Source organism: Ursus arctos, unplaced genomic scaffold (genome assembly GCF_023065955.2).
Source record: "Ursus arctos isolate Adak ecotype North America unplaced genomic scaffold, UrsArc2.0 scaffold_8, whole genome shotgun sequence".
In the NCBI taxonomy this organism is placed as follows: Eukaryota; Metazoa; Chordata; class Mammalia; order Carnivora; family Ursidae; genus Ursus; species Ursus arctos.
Window position 1 is genome coordinate 72326039 of NW_026623100.1, and position 19945 is coordinate 72345983.

The 19945-nt window shown below is 44.6% G+C and overlaps 1 protein-coding gene across 5 annotated transcripts in view; it reads right to left on the reverse strand.

Moving 5' to 3' along the window:
* The window catches only part of KCNS3 (potassium voltage-gated channel modifier subfamily S member 3), a 235028-nt gene that overhangs the window by 185404 nt on the left and 29679 nt on the right, over window positions 1–19945 (reverse strand). For 3 of the 5 annotated variants that reach the window (XM_048222636.2, XM_026519250.4, XM_044390444.3), the window contains exon 3: window positions 13844–15850. The exons of the other annotated variants lie outside the window; for them this stretch is intronic. In XM_048222636.2, coding sequence (XP_048078593.1) covers window positions 14316–15791 — 1476 coding nt within the window. In that variant the 5' untranslated portion in view covers window positions 15792–15850 and the 3' untranslated portion in view covers window positions 13844–14315. Of the gene's footprint in view, window positions 1–13843; window positions 15851–19945 lie in introns of those variants that run through there. 5 annotated transcript variants of the gene reach the window in all.

Consider the following 19945-nt stretch of genomic DNA (forward strand, 5'->3'; position numbering starts at 1 on the left):
GAAAGAAGGCAGAATGGGTACAGATATAAATAAATTGCTACCGATTGTGACTAGTATTGCAAAAACTGCTTTCCTTTTGAATGAACACTTCCCTCAGAAGCTATCTGGAGACAGAGAGTGTTAGGAGGTTGAGGCAGTTGTTACACAGGGACCCCCAATGAGACCACCCCCAGTTTTTCCAGACAGCTGTCCCTTAGCTGCCATGGATGTCACTGAGCGAACTGGAAGGTACAGAGGTGTGGGCAAAACTGGCCTTTGAGTCAGGAAGCCACCTTTTTATCCTGTTTAAACTTAATACTTATTTGATTTGGGGGAAATCATCTATCCTCTCTGTACCTGAGTTTGTTCTTTGTAGCATGGGGCTAACCATTATCCTTTACTCATGAGAGTTTGGAAGAATGAGTATAGCGTGTCTAACACAATGCCTGCCACAGAAATGCTCAAACATGGAAGATACTGTTGTTGTTGTTGCTTGTGTTGCTGGTGATATTGTTTTGTAGCCAAGAAGCAAGCCCTCTTGTGTCTAAATATTTCATTGGGCAGAAACCCGAGAATCCTTGATGACTGCCCTGAGTATGCCTGCACAATGTCCCATCAGCAAACTGACAAGCCAGCCAGTGACATATGGAAACCACTAACTACACATAAAGTAGTCCAAGACCTGATATGTAGTCAGGAGACGCAAAGGCCCCAGAGCCGGGCTCCACACCTGAGCAGGGGAACCAGACATGTATGCAAACGACAAAACCAGACTAGGTCATCAGTCAGTGTGGGTGTGGGGTGACAGATGGTACAGCATGTCCCATTCTCCCAGACAGCCCCTGTCCATATGGCGATTTGGATTCCACGAAACCAAGATGGAGCAGCCAGGAACAGAGTGCTAGAGGGGTCCTGAGCCAAAGTCCCAAGAGAGCAAGGGGAATGGGGTGTGATGCAGAAGCCAGAGGGCAGGAGCAGGACCGCAGGGGAATCTAAGTCGACAGTCGAGGCAGAAGCCGAAGAGGAGCCAATTGCAAGCACAGCAGGGGAAGCCAGATGACTACGGAAAACCACGTTCAAGGTCTCAAGCCTGGTCTTGCCAGCATTCATGCATGTGAGATAAAGGGTCAGGACAGATTCCAGGGGCCACTAGCTGCACACAGAAACCACACAGTTAGCATCACGACTCTATTCAATTTTTTTTCTGCTAACACGTTTTTGTTCTTTCTCATTATTATTAATTTCCTGGCATTTGCTTAAGCTTATAAGTTAAAGTCCTTTGGGGACGCAGTCAGGGCATGAATGCATATACCACAGTTACGTTCATTCTGTTCTGATGTATCTTTGTAAACTACTTTAAAACCCTCCGCTAACAAGTCAGAGTACAAATGATTAAATAATATATATTTTCTAAGCCTGTATCTATGCGTGTTTTCCAATCGATTTTACAGTGGCCAACTTTTCTTCATCCAATTCATTCTTATCTTCTTGTTTCTCTCATCTCTATTTCATAGAGTTCTGATCGAAGTCGGTAGCTGGGGTTGGAGCATGTTCTCTGTATGGTACCCCAATTTTGGGGGGTGGGGATAAGGTGGAACGTCATTAAATAAGTAAACAACAAATAAATAAATACAGTCTGTTTCTACACTAACAAGAGATACCATTTACAGAGCACCTGCTATTTACTATGTATTGTGTCAAGTGCTTTTCATATCATGTAATCCTCCCAATAACGAAATTGGATGGATTTCATCATCCCCACGCGACTGAGGGGGAAACGGAAGATGGAAGTGGTTGCACAGGTCACTCAGCTAGTAAGTGATCTGAATCCAGGACTACCAGACACCCGCACCCATCCACCCCCGCCCACCACCAACTTTTGGCTTTTTCCTCCAACGTGCAAAATGTGTACATGGGTGCACACAGACACCCTATAGAACCCCAAGCACTGGAATGTCACAGCAATTGTAACCCGTTGCCCTGACTTCTCCAGGGACGTCACCATGTTCAACGTCTCCCTCCTGGAACTCAGGCATGGGGAAAATGACTTTCCACTGCTCTGCGGTCCATCTCGAAGCCATTTCCCAGCTCAGAACCACCAATTCACTGAATTGTACAGCTCTTGAGAATTCAGACAGAAATGATGAATGCCCATAGAGCCCTCGCACACCTTCATGCCTCCAAAGAGGGGGGCAGTCACACCTCATGTCTTCCTTGGCTTCAGACTCATGAAAACTGAGCCCACCGTGGGAAAATAAACTTATGTATAGCCTTCCCTGGTAATGCTTGTTTTCTCAAAACTGGCTCTAGGCTTGCATATACTGATCATTGCATATGCTGATCACCCTCATGGTGACCCTGAAAGCTGACTGGGGCTATCAGTCAGCAGAATCCACTTTCATTCCTGTGGACAGACCAGAGGGGGATGGAGCTGTGCTGTGAAGGTACTGAGTTCTCTGGCCTCTGCCTGGAGTCCCACCATTCAGGATTCTTGCAGCGAAGGAGCTCTACAATCTCTTGGATCTTTATGGGGCCTCTCTGAAAACCAAAATGCCCTTGGAAGGAGAGAGGATTAGGCCAAATGGGATTAGTTCCCCCCAATTCCTTCTAATTCTGATATTTAGCTTTGACTAATCCGCTATGAGAAAGGGGTAAATGGTAGGGACGGGAAGTGTGCCGGGTGAGAAGGTAAGGTGGAGCTGGAGAAGAAAACAGCCTGTGCCCACAGCCAGCCCTGCCCTCCGCCTTCCTGCTGGAGCCCACATGTGGTAGACACTATGAGGCCGTGATCTGCTATATACTCAACATGAAGGTCTTGACTCAGAGATCCAAAGAGCCCTTTATCCGTACAATCAGTTGTTTTCAATCACTCATTGAAAAATATCCACTGAGGACCTATTATCCACTCTTTAAAAATCCACAGCCTAATAGAGAAAGATACACCTACCTATATATTTTATAATACAATGGGAGTAATACAGGAAGACAGAGATAGATGATAGATGCTGGATGGGAGGGAGGGAGAAATCCTTTTAGGAGCATTAAGTTTAGTTGTTTTATTTGTAAGGGAGGAGGAGGTAATTTTGAGCTGATTCATGAAGGGTGAACAGGAGTGAGCTAGTGAGCGGGTGGGAGAAAAAGCTTTCCAGAGAGAGGGAGGAATATAGCCCAAGACATGGAAAATCAGGACTGCATGTGTGTGTGTGTGTGTGTGTGTGTGTGTGTGTGTGTGTGTGTGTGTTAACATCACTTTTAATATGGTTGGTTAGTAGAGTATAAGAGGTAGGGAAGGGAAGGTGAAGCAGAAGTGGCCGACCGAGCCACCTCTCGGAGGTCATGTGAGCAGAGTTATAGAGTCAGAACTTCACCCTTAGACAGTGGGTATGAGTGATGGACTGAGAGCAATAGTGACACCTCAGAGAGAGAAAAGTCAGTGTGAGCTAGGAGAAAGGAGATGACAAGCCTGTGTCTTGGTGGTAAAAATAGGAGAATCAAATTAAAGATAATTGTATTAACAATTATTCAAAGAATCTGGATAAATTGTGGCCATATCACCAATTTTCTTCAATACAAAGAAAATCCAACTCATTTTCTCAACTCTCTATTAAGGGTGTAGATAAGCAAAAGCCTTTCCATTATTCACTATGATATTGACCAAAATTCTGATTTCTACTTCTGCAGGTAACAAGTATTCATTCCTTACAGAAAACGAAAGGAAAAGTCAATAAATAATAGCCAGACAGTTCGGAGAGGTTGCCTAGCACACATGACTAATAAACAACTTAGCCATGATCTGAACCCAAGTCTTACTCCAAGTCCAGTGCTCTGTATGATAGAGCCCCTAGCCTCAGTGGTGACACACATAAAATGTTCAATTTTATTTCACTCTCCACTGTCTTCTGACTTAGTGAAATCTCTCCAGATCCAAAAAGACTTCTATACCTACCCTAGCTCACAGTGACTTTGCCTTCCAAGAAGCCCTTTATATTTGCAGTCCAAATTATGCAAACCCCATATATTAGTCTAATATGATTTCATGACTGTTATTGATCACCACACATTGAAATTTTAGATCCTTGGGAGTAGAGAGATCTATTGGGAGATGGTTCATGCTCACAAGATGAGAAGAAACACGAGAGACCCATGAGTTGCCTTCATTCTAATCTATTTTTTTAAGGATGTTTGTAGAGCAAAAAGCCTTGGAAGATATATTATCTCCAGTTATTGCCCTCTAGAGCGAAGGGCAAATTGCTTACTGTCCAGTATAATAAAGGTAATATCGCCCTCTAGGGCAAAGGGCAGATATGCTTAATTTTAAAAGATTAGTGTTCCCTTAGCTGAAGTGTTCCCTTCGGGCCCACTTTGCATCACCCTATGGAGACGGGCTCAGGGAGCAGGTATAAATGCTGACACTCTAGTTATTGACATTGCCAGATGCCATTGCTGGATGACCTGCCCTTTGTCTCTGGCCCAGGAACAGTGTGTCCTCTGCCAGCATCTGTTAATTTATGGCCGACTAACTTATTACCGTGCAAGCAGGGTAAATTTCAGACCTTGCACGGTTCTCAAAGTGATCGTGTCAAGCAATCCTCCAGTCTTCTCCCAGATACCCAAGAAAGTCCTCATCACAGAGCAGGGCCACTTGAGATAATCAAAATGTTGTCAATTCAATTTCTAAATAACCATTATTAGTCATGTGACTTAAATTAGCATGGAGCCAGTAAATTACAGTCATTGAGGACATGAATTCGGAGGTCAAACCAGGTGTCTGGATTCGAATCCTAGCTCTCAAATGACTAGCTGTGTGAGTTTGGGCAAGTATGGTAACCCCCGTTTTTCGGTTTTCTCAATGGTACAATGAGGATGATGGCAGCACCCGACCTCGTGGGGTTGTTGCAAAGATTAAATGGGTGAATTCATGTAAAGCACCAATGCGAAACACAGGTGTACTATTACAGCTGCCATTCCAAATACAGCAGCATATTTCAATGCATCCAAGTTACTTTAAAAACTCCAGCCTTATTAGATCCACTGATTGCAGACAATTTCCTGAGAGAGACTAAAACATTTAACCATCAGCAATGAAGGACGGAGGCGCCTGCATGGTTCAGTTGGTTAAGCATTTGACTCTCGATTTCAGCCCAGGTCATGATCTCAGGGTCATGTGATGAAGCCCACATTGGGCTTTGCACTCAGCACTGCTTGAGAGTCTCTCCTCCCTCTGCCCCTGCCCCTGCCCCTGCTTGCTTGCACGCTCGCTCTCTCTCTACTAAACAAGCAAATAAAATCTTTAAAAAGAAAAAAGAAATGAAGGACACACTGGGCCAGCTCTATTGTAGAACTCTGATGGTCAGTGAAGGATAGAAACCCTTGCCAAAACTTTTATGGGCCATGGTGACGATCGTCGGCACTCAAATGCTGCATTCGTGAGGCAGTTATTTTGGGCCCATGTTGTTTTTAGAATCCCTCGTTGTTTGACAGGCAATATGGGATTCACGAATGTCATCACGTCTGTAGCTGCTTAAGGAAGCCCCCAAGGCTCAGGTGTCTCCTGCCTCATGCTACGTATGATCATCAGGGAAAGATGGAAAGGTCTGTACCAGTAATCAGTCAGGGATGCAAGATGCTGCTCGTGACCTCACAGCAGCACTGGCATTTCATACCACGCTGATGAACCATTACGAGTTTATTATCAGGCAAAGGATGAGGTGGAGACCAAGGAGACTACCTGTCTGAATCATCTGGTTTACTATCCACATGATTCAGATTTGCTAAATAGCTCTCAAGGCTTCAGTTCATCTTCTATACTAAAACCTCAGCAAGTATGCCATACTAGGGAATGGAAATAGGAGGAAAGTCATGTTTATTGAGCACCTCCTATGTGCCCTTAATGTGCATTATCTCAACACTTTTCAGCAGTATTAGCTCCCCTTGAATAGTTGAGAAAACAGAGGTTTCTGAGAGGTTAAGTAACGTGACCATAATCACAGAGAAGTAAATGGTGAAGCCAGCCCCTGAACCAAGCTCTGAAGCCCAAAACCTATTCTCTTTTCCTGCTCTGTCTTGGGCACTACAGCCCTAGATGCCCATTCTACCACCTGTGAGCTTCTCATGAGCAAGAGAGTTCTGTCCTTTTCATCTGTATATCACCCATATACATATATCTCAGAGGACCCTTTAATAAATTTTTTGTTGAACAAATGAAATTGGACCTCAACCAAAATCATAATATATAATCTGGGTCCTAGAGGGCAAACACCAAGAATAAGCACTCAAGGATCCTTGCCTATCATGCTGGGAAGCTGCCACAAATAACTGCACAAGTCCACAAAGTCCCTTATAGACAAGCATCAAAAGCCAGAGGGCCAGCTGATCAGAAGAGAAGGCAACTCCACTGGAGGAACCAGGAATGCACAAGAGAAGGTGGTCCCTTTAAAGTCCTGTTATACATCATGCAATATCTTAGGTTTGACGTGGGATCCTGGTGCCGATCGATAACTCTTGCTCTGAAATCTGGAATGAAGTCTGATCAGGCCTACATTGGTCACCTGAAGTCATGGACTCCAACAGCCTGAAATGTCCAGGTGCCTCCCTACAGGGCTTACAGCAGGTTGGATTGAACCAGCTGGTTGGATTTGGACTTGCCCTAAAAGGCTGGCTGGGATAGACATTAAAAATGGTCTGAAATGAGAAGACACATAGACTGAGGGTATGAGGGCAAACTGGAGTGAGTAACAGAGAAATCATTTGTCAAGACTCAAGGGCAGATGGTAAACAAAAGTGAAAGCTGAGAATCAGGAGCCATGATCTGAGATCATACCCAGATCCATTGGAAACTGGAGAAGAGCAGTGAAGAGGGTCTGGACCCCTGGTTGCAAACGTCATGGAGGGCTGGCAGCTCACTTCCTTGGGCCAGTGAGGCGGTCGGTCTAGCCAAGAAGCAAGGGGTATAGCAAGTATGAACCATTCTTGCCTCCATCTCTAACAAAGCCAACCTACCCTCTTGAGAGCCTAGAAAGGATTCAAAAGGGTGGACCTATGTAGAACCCCCAGCAGCTGGGGTGAGATGTGCCCGAGATGGCTCTGAAAGCTTTCTCTTGCTAGGCCACAGGAGACATGAAAGTGAGAACCGTGAGTGCTGACCTCCCACGGCTCATCTTCCCTGTGACACCATGGACTGGACATCATGACTCCCCTCGCTTCTGGAATCTGCTGGGGTTGGCCCGGGGAAGGATGAGCCAAGTGCCGACCCAGAGCCTCACGCTCTATTCTGTGCCTGATTAGAAGCACATGTGCTGGAGTCATCACCATCTATGGAGAGAATCCCTCGCAGCACCAGATTTGCTGACAGAATTTCTGAATCCCTCATTAGCTGTTCAGAACCGACGCGGCTATTTCTCGCCAGCGCGCAGGGATGAATGTGTGTGCTGTGCATGCTGACAAACGTCTTTTACGGTTTATAAATACCGCAGCACGTGCTCCCTACTCCAATGGGAATATATCCGGCTTGCCTGCTGCAAACGAGGCACAATTTCATCGGATAATTGCTACTGGAAAAGGAGCTCTGTGTGTGCTTCGTACATCTGGCCTTACAGCACCATGGAACTTTTCCACAAAATGTATATTCACGTTGGTTCTTGGCAGGATTCATTTAGAAAGAAAGCTGTGTTCAAATAAAGCTACACAGCGCTTCAGGAACCAAATGTTCTGTTCATTGATTTTTTTTTTTAATGATGCAGTAAAATTCATCGTAGACACAAGGGTAGTTGCTTCTTCTCTTTGTCTTTCTTCTCAAGGAAAGAGGGCCTCATGATAGCTTCCTACTATGAAGTGTTTATAAAACATATGTGAAGAATTTTTACATCCGCACAACCGTGATCTTGTTGTCCCCTTTCCATACATGGAGACCCCGAGGCTTAGAAAAGTCAGACAGGTTCCCCAAGCCCATGCAGAAAGCCACACACAGATCTGGAATGCAAACGAAGGTATTCCAACTCCAGGTCCGGGGCTCTTTCCGGTCTTCAAACTCATTACGTGTCTCAGCCACATTGTCTATCTTCTGGAAACCCCAACAATACACTTAAAAGTTGCTCCAACATTAAATGTGATTCCTCTATTTTAGATTCATATTTCTTAATTTTAAATTAGCTTCATGTCTTGTCACACAATACTACTTCATAAATTACTTTTTCCTAACACATGTACAATATCTTGACAGTGGTCGAATTCTGTCTAATTTCGTGAATGTACTGTAATCAGACAGAGAATTACCTGGTCCTACATGGGTGCCACCTGAGATAAGCCAAAACGAGTCTTGAGAGCCAACTTAATCCTTCTACTATCCCTGTGAGAAGGTCTGTATCAACCCCAAATACAGATGAAAAGACTGACAGTCAGAGAGATTAAAGAGCTTGTCTGTGACCACAGACAAAACTAGGATTAGAACTCAAGTTTGTCTGACATCAAAACCCACGCTCTTATCCATTCTTCCTATTTCCCCAACCAATGAGATGCGTGTGTATCAGCACACCATTAAAATTAAGGCTTCTTGGCAGCTGTGTGACCTGTGGAGGTGGAGGAAGATGAATATGGATCCCCGAAGATATCCAGGTCCTAAACTCTGGAACCTGTGAATGTTAGCTTTTATGGTAAAAGGGACTTAGTGGATTTGATAAAATTGGGAATCTTGACATGGGGAGATTACCCTGGCTCCTAAATGTAATCACAAGTGCCTTAGAGGGAGGCAGAGAGAAGTGGGACACAGAAGAGAAGATGATGTGACCGTGGGGGCAGGCAGGAATGATGTAGGCAGCTGTGAGAGGCTGGAAGAAGTCTGGGAGGGACTCTGCCCTCAGAGCCTCCAGAATGAAAGAACCCTGACAGCACCTTATTTTAGCCCACGAAACTCAGTTCAAGCTTCTGGCTTCCAGAACTGAGAGGCAATAAATTTCTGTTGTTTCAAGCCACCATAATATCGCAGCAGCCGTAGGAAACTAATACTCAAGAAAGTTGTTTAAACGTTCTACTAAAACACCTGCCTCATTTGGATGTTGGTCAAATTGGTTAACACCTAATAAATATTTTCCTTACTTTCCTGGGGGGAAAGAAAAGTGAACAAAGGTTTCAAACTTGGGATTCTTCAGAGCGAGAAAAGAGTTCAGAATGGAAACTGATTGGCTTGAAGAACACAGACATTCTTCGTTCAAGCAGCAGTTAGCAGGTGGTTCCACCTTCCGCCAGTATCACACAAGGACCAATGAACTTTTAAGCACCGTGGGCAACACTTGGGTTAGATGTAAGCTGTAAGGTGTGTTCTCTCAGCCTCCAGAGACCTGTAAAAACTGAGGGAAGGGACGCCTGGGTGACTCGGTTGGTTAAGAGTCTGACTCTTGGTTTCAGCTCAGGTTATGATCTCAGGGTCCCGAGATCAAGCCCACTCAGTATGGGGTCAGCTCTCTCTCTCTCGCAAATAAAAAAATAAATAAATTCTTTAAAAACCGAGGAAATCGTAATCTGCGTCAGATAATTCAAGGGTCTCAGCAGAAATCATTTCACTTATTCTTGAGCTCCCGCTTCCCTGTGATGATTTAACACATAATCTGTAGAATTCTTTTACCTGAACCAGGTGTTCAGAAATGCCAAGGAACTGAAGAGTAGCAGTTATGCAATACTTTCAAAGACCAGGTATTTGATACTATTAAGAAATTATTAGTTTGGGGGCACCTGGCTGGCTCAGTCAGTAGAGCACGCGACCCTTGATCTCAGGGTTGTGAGTTCGAGCCCCATGTTGGGCCTAGGGCTTACTTTTAAGAAAAAGAAACTTAAAAGAAATCATTCATTTTTAGTTTATTGGCATTGCCTTTGTATTTAGAAAAAGATTCTTTTTTTTAATATACTTATTGCAAAACTTATGGATTACATGATATGACTGACATTTGCTTCAAAAGAAACTGGAGAGGAGAGGAAGTGAGTTGAGGAAAAGAGGAAATGAGTTTCTACTGAGTTGATAATGTTGAAGCCGGGTGGTAGGCACATGTAGTCACATGATGCTATACTTGCAACTTTTATATATGTTTGAAATTTTTCATAATCAAATGCAGGTAGGGAAGAAGGCAGGGAGGGAGGGCAGAACGCACTGTGGTGTGTGCTCCAGTCTGGATTTGGTCTCTATGGATGCCTCTAGCTGCATGGCCTTGCGTAAGTCACTCCCCTTCCTCGTGACCTCCCAGGTCCCTCTGAGCTATCGCATTTTTAAGCAGTGTTTAGCCGTCCTGTGTGCCTTCTCTTTCTCAGCTCACCCCTCCTCTGTCCTGTGTTCCTAAATGCTTTGGCATTCTTCCTGAGACGGATAAACTAGCAGATGTCAAAAATGACCAAAGGTTAAGCCACTGAGTGATTTTCAAGCAAATCAATTTTATGGATCTATTGATGTTCAAGAAAACGTTTACCCCCATCACTCTCCAGCAATTCTAAGGCCTTTGCTCCTCATCACCAGACAAAGGGAAAAGAAATGACTCTGCAAATGCTTTTAATAACCTAGATTTTAAGGCAAGCTAGTTCCCAGTGTCCTCCACAGCAATAAAACCTCATTGGTTAGCACTGTACTGACAGAGAATAAGAAAAATTCATTGGCAGGTTAAAATCCGGTTTTTAACCAAGTTAGAGGGGAACTAACCAATTTGCAGAAAGAAAGTGGATTACATAAGTGTCCAGGATAGAAAGGATTCTGGTGATTATTACACTTAAATCTAAACTAAGAAAGGAAGCTCAGAGAAAGGCTGCTTGGCGTCCTGACTGCACAGCCAGTTAGCTCTGGGGCTGATACCCAATCCCCATGCTCCTTGATGACCACTTCTCTCTTAAAGTAGACATACAGATAGGACCTGTCACAAGTTTACCTTTTTGTTAACATAAGGGAAACCCTTAATATTACACTGAATCATACTGAAGCTGCTGTGATTCTAGACCAAAAAAAAAAAAAAATGATGGAATAATGACAATTTCATATGGTGCAAATCATCCCTTTCTGAATATCAGAAAAAGCTTTTCCAATAATATTAACCAACCCCATAAAATAGTACAGGGGTCTCAGAGCACAGAAACCCCAAGACAGTGGCCCACATGACCCTCTAGTTGGGGACAATACTAATTGCCCCCCAAATTCTAAGTTAAATATAAAATCAACACATGGGGATGAGCTCAGGCATATAAAAAGCAACTGTGACTAATATGGGCAGAGTTAAATCTCCACAAGGGAAAAAAATGGGATAATCATGTCTAAAGATGGAAGATCCTTTAACTAAAGAAGGGTGGTGGTTGGCGGAGGGGGGAAAGAGAAGCCCCAAAGGCAGAGATTAGCAGTGTCTGCGGCTGGGACCCATCCAATGGCAGTGAAGGCTTTCTCCCTAAAACTGAACCAAACTCACCAGGATCCCAGACTAAAGTTCCCAAATAGCTCAGGTGACACCTCCTCCAGGAAGCCCTCCCTCTCTCTCTCACACACACACACACACACATACACACACATGTCAGCTGACTAATTTATCTCCTGTTAGCCTAAAGTCTCCCTAAGAGCAAAGACCACGTGTCAGTCTTTCATTCCCAGCGCCTTCCCTGAGCACACACCCCAGTAAGCACGGGCCAAATGGCGAGTAGAACACGAGCAAGCTGAGACAATCTCCAGTGGAGGAGGACTGGGAGGGAGGAAATCAAGCCTGGTGAGACAGGTCCTTGGGTGAGTCACCGGCCTTCCAAACACCATAGAACTGCTGCTGAAGACGCTAACACAAATCTGAGGACGTGGAAGAAGAGGTCACCGGGTAGAGACAAGGAATTTGAAAGAATTAAAAGACAAAACTCTCCCAAAGTGGCCTGATCCTGCTCAAATGAACCCCAACGTCCAGAACAGATCACACAGCAACAGGCAGGGCCAGAGGTAGGTCGGGTTGGCGGGCTTCCTCCTCAGCCCCTCAATCCCTGCTCCTCTGCCAGCTCCCCTGTGCCTCGGGCCCTTAGCTGCTGACTCAACCCTCAGGCAACAAGAAACCCGCCATCCTACCACGCGGGATGAACGACAGAAACACAATTGCTATTCTGCTCCAATCATAAAAGCTCAGGTGAAAGGATGTAGGACTCTAGCTCTCCTTCAGTACCCACCAGCTGAGAGACATTCCGGAACTCCTGTACAATGCAGGCTGCCCACTGCACCTGCCACTCAGGCTCAAGGAAGCGCCCTCACGGTCTGCTCCAGCTTCAAGGGCGTTCTAGAAAACTCGGCTCTGTAAACAAATGTGCCTGCTTTGTGGGTCAGGGAAGGACAGGTACATACACAGTCAGCGTTTTCCCCTTTCAACTCACATACTGGAGAAATCAAAGTCCAACAGAGTTTGTTGCTCTTTGCCTCTCCAGATGAACTCTGTGTCCTTAAATCTACTCCCCAGCACAGTGCAGCAGGAGGCAGCGGGGATACCATGTTCAAAGCACAGACTCTGGAATCTGGATCCCGGGGTTCTCAGTCCAAGTCCATTATTCACTGCATGCACTGGCACTTTTCTTGAGAACCTCAGTTTCCTTGTCTTAAAGCGCAGACAGGAATAAACCCCTTGCTCATTGTGATGTCGTAAGCAATCAGTGAGATTATATAGGTCGTGCACTTACATAGCAGCTGATTATTATCATTACTGTTGCTCTTATTACTATTATCATTACCAATGTCATTGCTAGTACTATTACTATTACTGGTACTATTACTGTTACTATTACTCTTACCGTTACTGCTACTATTACTATTACTATAGAAGCAGCCTTCAGCTATTTCACTACTAATTGGGAAATCTTTAATAAAACTGGATCCCAAATTCCTTCGCTATGGTTCAAAACTATACTTATGCCAACATCAAAAAGGCATTTTGGGGGAAAGAAAGCTTTTTCAGATGGGCGGGGGATGACACACATGTATGAATAAACCTCCAGATTTAAAAGTGACTATAAACCCTGTTCAGTTATATCCATCTCAGAAGGCACGGGAATGTTGAGGAATGAGTCAGAGTTCTCTTCATCAGATAACCTCCAGACGACGTCCTTCTTTCAATGAAATGCATCTGCAAACATAGGAAGTTGTATAATAAATCCATGCGCTTTTCCATTCAGAAGGATCTCGGGGAAAGAACTCAGGCTGACAGCAGGAGTTAGAGTCACCATACATCTCCAAAGTTAAGATTTTAGCTAAATTCTCTCCACCTGGGCTGGAATTACTCCGTCACTGCTCTGGAAACGAGTATGTATGTCTTCCTTCAGTGGGAGGGGCTTTTAGAGAAGAGGCAGACATTACTGTCTCGAAGGCGATTTTTAAATGGCAGCTCACTTTATAGTTGCAGGCATCTCTTTTTCCAGTGGTTAAAGTTTCACTCCTCTGGCCATTATGAATCACAACTGTGTGTTTGTACCACATTGCTCCTTTCTTCCACTCACGGAGTGTGTCTCTGTCTGTGAATGTGGGGCTTTACTCTGCTCTGCATCATTTTCAGGAGATGAGGTTTTACCTCAACAAGAGAAATTATAAAATACAAAATATAGACTAGAAGGATATCTGTAAGGGCCCACGCTTCGTGCAAATATGCTAACTCGAGTATGTCCTGAACGTGCACACGTTTCATCAGTTTACGCTGGACACGATCCTTCTCCTGGCCAACTACCACCAGTGTCCTGAACAAAAGAACGAGCCCGTTGTTGATGTTTACCCAAAATTCAGAAACGAACCAGCAAGGGCTCTTGATACTCCAAAAAGAGCATTGCCCTTCCAAACTGATTTTGAACATACTGACATGCACTTAACTTGACATAAAAACATACAGCCAAGACATTCTCCATACTGAATTAGGCAAGTTTATTAGGCTCCTAATTTCCATGTCTAGAACACAAACATGGATTCACATGCATTGTCTCATTTTGTGGATCTTACATGCATGTAGTCTTCAGTCAGCTGGGCCTTGGATTCTACTTGTCAGTAATTTACAGTTAGCTCAATGTGAGTAGATGACAAACACAGAATGATACATAAGCCGGAGCGATAAATCCCACCCGATACCATTTACCTTTTTTTCCAAAATCATATCACAACTCTCCCTTGTAAAAAATAAATTTCAGAACAAGGCATTTAATTCACTTCACTGAGAAAAATAAAGAAGATTCTATCATTTTGGAGCAATGAATGTCCAACTATGGCTGAAAGGTACACCCTGAGAATTAAATGATTTTAACGAACCCATTGAGGTTTATAAAGCTGTGTTAACCTAACATCAGGAAGGGACACAAGATACAGGCACAAATGTCCCTGCTCATTTTGCTGTGCAATTCTCCAAGGATGCGGTGTTATAAACATCCTCGTTGTCTTCGATGCTGGAAGCATCTGTGGAATCAGGCTCGCTCACCACAATTCCCACAGAAGAGAGACTGGTAAGGAAGGCGTGCATCCGCTGTGCGTAAATATCCCTAATGTTAAAGTAAGGGAGCTCCTGACACTTCTCCGGTGGGTCCTCGCTGCACTGGTCCACGTCAATGTCCTTCTGCTTCTGGTAGTACTTGGAAAACTTGTTGAAGATAATGGTGATAGGAAGGGCCACCACCAAGATGCCACAGATGATGCACGTGCTGGCGATGAGCTTCCCGGCCAAGGTGACTGGGTGGGTGTCTCCGTAGCCCACGGTAGTCATGCTGATGGTGGCCCACCACCAGCAGATGGGGATGCTGGTGAGGCTGGACGTGTGCTCATCTTTCTCCACAGAGTAGATGAGCACAGAAAAGATGGAAATGCCCACAGAGAGAAAGAGAAGCAGCAGCCCAACTTCATGGTAGCTGTGTCTCAGTGTGGCACCTAGAGACCGAAGTCCTACTGAGTGCCGGGCAAGCTTGAGAATTCGGAAAATCCTCATAAGCCTGAGGATCTGGACCACCTTGCCCATGTTCTCAATGTCCTCACTCTCTTCCTCCTTGGTGTCCACAGCCAAGGTGGCATAGAAGGGGATAATGGAGACGAAGTCAATTATGTTCAGAGGGTTCTTCCAGAATTTCTTCTGACAGGGAGCAGCCACCAGCCGGATGGCGAGCTCGCCAGTGAACCAGGCGATGCACGCGATCTCCACACCTTCCAGCACAGGGTCCTCCACCTCCCCGTCCTCGTTCTGGAACTCCGACATGCTATGGACACACATGGCCACGATGGAGGCCAGCACCACGCTCAAGGAGGAGATGGCAATGAGCTTCGCAGACAGGCAGTAGGCTGGGTTTTCCATTCGAATCCAGATCTTCTTCCGGAGCTGACCGAATCGCAGCTTGTCAAACTTCTCCAGCTCCTTCTCAAACAGAGAAGACTCTTCAAAGGAGGAGTCGGTACTTACATCGTTGCTCTTCTGGTCCCAGTCCTTCTCGTGGTTTTCCTCCTTGCGCTCCTGGTAGAGATTGCTGCAGCAGGAATCAATGAAGAGCTCGTTGATGCCCCAGTACTCGATCTCCTGGCAGAACGAGAACACACACAGCTCCTCCATGACGTGCAGCTTGCCCGTGTAATAAAAATTCAAAACATATCTGAACAAGGAGGGGTTCCGATCGAAATAGTACTCCTTATCGGCCACGCTGTAGTCATCGCACAGCTCCAGAATGGCCTCTTCCGAGTGGCAGGTGAGCAGCTTTCCGAGTCTGGTGTGAGGAAACCGCAGGAGGGTGCTTTGGTCGACGGACTGCTTAAAGCCCCCCACGTTCAAGTTGACAAGTTCCTCGTCTGGTCCAGGGCGATGGAAAAACTCACCAAACACCATGGTGGACACGGGAGGCAGGGAGCTGGATGGGAAGGGAGATGAGGAAGTTCACGCTGCACCTGGAAGGAGCACAAGACGGCATTAGCACTGTCCCGTCGTGCCTTGCCAAGCTTATTTTAAGCTGCCCTTTCCAGGATGATGGGCTACATGAAGAGCAAAGCAGGAAACGGAATAAAAAGGAATACAGTGTTACGCATTTGAACTGGAAGAAAAGCAACACAAAACAGGTTGTTTTGCAGGAGCTGGGGTTGATAGATTCATTTCTTTTCTTTTTTTTTTTTTTTTTAGGAAAAAGAAGACTGCCATCGCCTTTTCATGAACCTTAATTCCTACTTCTTTATTTTCTAAGCATACAAAAGTTACCTCCCACCCCCCCCCCAAAGAAACAATGCACGGATCACTTACACGATACAAGCCTGTCCAGTCTCAACCATGAGGCTCCCGCATTTGGGAATGCTCAGCTCAGACGTGATAGGCTGGTTGCCGCCCGTCTTCCCTGTGCCAGGGCTCAGTCATGCACCTGCACAGACGGCCCTCCCCTCTGCTCTGACCCTCACCCCCAACCCACACATGACCAGGGGCTCGGCTCAGCTCTTACAAAAGATGTAGCTTTCCCCTTGTGCTCCCATGTTTCACTCTTTTAAGAGAAAGTCCTATCCCTATGTTTGGATGTGGACAATCAAGAGGATATAATTACCTCCCTGTCCTTAAGTACCCTACATCTTAAAGATATAGTTACACTTAATGGGATGCTGTTTCAGGTACATCCACAGGGAAGAAAGTGACTTGGGAAAACCTCTATAAGTTAATTGCACTATCGGTTTCCTGACACATACGTACTTCTCTTCCACCTGCTCCCTCTCCTCACGGACTGTCCCCCACACACTCCCAACGGCTCCATAGATACCGAGTCTACACTGGTCCAGCACACACTGCCTGTTTCTAGTTGTGACACTGACTACGATGCAGTGTTCTCTTTCTCAGAGAGAAAGTAATAGATTTTGACCATCACCCAATACAATGGTGCTCCCTCAGAGCAAATGGTGCAGATGAAAGAAAGGTAGGAGATTGTCAAATAGTAAATTCCCACAGGATACTGTTCGATGCTTTGTAAACATGATGTCATTTAAGCCCTTACTTCTAACACTTCACAGCAGTGTACAGAAAAATAGACACTTGGAAATGTTGGGTCAAAGATCACAGTATAGGTAAATGGTAGAGCCAGGATTTAAACCTGGGTTGGATTAGCCCCAAACCCATGATACTTTCACTATGTACACCCTCTCCCCCACTTTCTCCCTTATTATAATCCAATGATCCAATGTGGGAAGTGCTGTACCAGAAATGAGTCAAGCATCTTTGGCATTATTGAAAAGAGCAATGACCCTTGTCGTTGGTTATATCTGGCTCAAATGTTAAAGGTTCAAGCAGAGTTGACCAAACAAGGGGAAAGGGCATTCCCAACAGTGGGCACCAGAGGGTGGGCAGAAGCCAGATTAGGAAGAATCTTGTAAAGCAGTCTACGGAGTCTAGACTTTACCCGTAGGCAAGACCATGAAATGGTCTTAATCAGTGATTGAACACAGTTATCTTTGTGACCGTGACTTAGAAAGTCCCTGCTGATGGCAGGGTGGGAGTTTGCTGGGGGGCAAAGGCCAGGGTCAAGGAGACCGGGCTGCAACAGAACAGGTGAGAGGCAGGGAGAGGCCCCCCACTCCTGCAGCGGTGGTGTGTGTAAAGAGGAAGGGACAGAAATCAAGAAAAGTTTATAATGTTGAATCAGCAGTGCTTGCTGATTGACTGGAAGAAAAGGAGAGGGAGGTAGAAAAGTGAAAAGAGGATGTGTTTTCTACTCCACGTAAGTGGCTGATACGGGGACACCATTAGAGGAGGCAAAAAGGTCAGGAAGGGATTTTTTTGTCCCTTATGCTTATGAATAGCCAAGGCTGTCAGTGAGACAAGAGATTCCTCCTCTGAGTAAGGCACCAGAAGACACAGCCTCGAAGTCCAGCCCCCTGCCATCCACCCCAGGAGGAGGCCCACGGTCATGAAGCAAGCATGGGCACTTGCTCTCTAGACACTAACTGAACGTGTTCCCATGAGCGTGTTCCCATGAAACCAGAGACCACAGCATAGCTTGACATACCAGTTAACAGATTTGCTGACCTCTTCAAAATACTTGCGTGGTTTTTTTCTGCCTCTGCTTTCTATTTTTAGCTAGATATCTTCTTTGACGGACCTAAATCAGACCTCATGGCTTGGTCCAAATATTTACGGAACTTCAGATCTCTGAAAGCAGGCCTGTGCTCATGGCAAGTATAACAGTAAAACGTTCCAAGGAGCTAGTTTTAGCTAAGCTGGCATTAAGACTTTAATGGACATTTTCTTCTGGTGGCTTATTTTTCATTTCCTTGGCTATTCTGGAAAGTCCCGGTGATAGAACACCAGTGTCTGCCTTCAAGACACACCTGCAGACGCCGGTCTCATAATCAGTGGGTGTGTAACCCATTCCCCGATCATTCTGCAGTCACTTTTCTAAAGAACACTGTTATCACCCTTAATGTCGGTCTTCCCACTCTGTCCTCCTTGCTTTTTAATCACTCTGTGCCAGTGAAAGAGAGCCCATTATGCGGCCCATTCATGCCACAAAGTCTCATCATAAAAGCAATACACATCATAAAATAAGGGGCTCCTTGTTGTGGGGACTTCAGCAGAGGGAAAAAGGAAAGCGTCTCTGGATCAGATCAAATGCTTGAGCTCAGAGTGCAAGCTGAGATTTTCCCAGGCATGGTGGCCAGAGAAGGAGGTTTGGTTTCCTTGCCTGAGTCCGTCCCACAGCACCCAACAGGGGGCAGGGAAGAAGGAGCTCCCACCTCTACCTTCTACCTTCGGTAGCTGGGTTCCCTGGAATGCAGACAGTCCCTTGCCAATTACACACTTCCTTCTGTCATTTGTCCCTCACTACCACCCTGGGATTTTGCCAATGAAGAGGCAGGATCAGAGGAGATGAGTGGACATCACGCAGCCATTAAGGGTTAGCGCAGAGGTGCAAGCTCTACCGATTCCGGAGCTTTCTAGATACTGAACATCATTATTTCCAAGATTCCTATTTTAGACCAGTGTCTACTTAACAGCCATTCATTTATTCTTATCCAGAAAACATTTACGAGATCAAAGGTACACTTATACATATCTATGTATATTTATGATTTGTATCAACTACACATTTATAATTCATTTATATATGTAAATATATGCATTTATTTATATATGTAAACATACACATTTATATGTGTATTTATAAATACATAAATAAACTTTAAATATATTAAAGCATTTTCTTTATGCATGTTCATGTGGTCTGTAATCCAAAAATTGGACTGCATACTCTATTAATGAGTTTGTGGGGAAGCAGGGTGGGGGAATGCAAAATGAAAGAGAACACTTTTGGAGGGGAATTTGACAAGATGTAGCAAAACTGTATAGGCATTTACCCTTGCCCCAGCATTCTCTCTTCTAGAAATCTCTCCCAAAGAGAGACAAAAATTGAAAACACTTGCATAATTGGAAACAATACAAACAGCCATCAGTAAAAGATTGGCCAGATAAGCTATGGTCTATCTCTCTATATGCAATGGAGTGATTTCTAGGATATGCTACTTAAGTAGAGGGAAATTATGTGTGTATATATGCATATACATATACATATGTACACACACACACACACTTACATACAAAAAAAGAACAGCAAAAGGACAAACTGAAAATGAACAAAGTGCTTCCCTATATGGGGAGAGAGGGAACAGTGTTAGAAGCAAGACTTGGGAACTGTGAAAATATTTTACATAATTATGAAACAAAATTTAATAAAAAAGAAAAGGACAATCCCTAAAAATTTAACCTTACTGTGTATCAAACTGGTCATTAACCTCAAAGAGATAAATTATTTCCAGATTTTTAAATTTAATTTAATTTTAATAATTTGTACATCCATAGTGGTATACACCCTAGGACAAATAAACTCTAAACATCTTAAAAATATTTTTAGTATTCATATTGTATTACTCAAACTTTTATGCACACACACATAGGGTAAAGCAAATAAATGATTATGTTAATGTCATAAAGAACCCCCAAGATTTCAAATGCAAAAT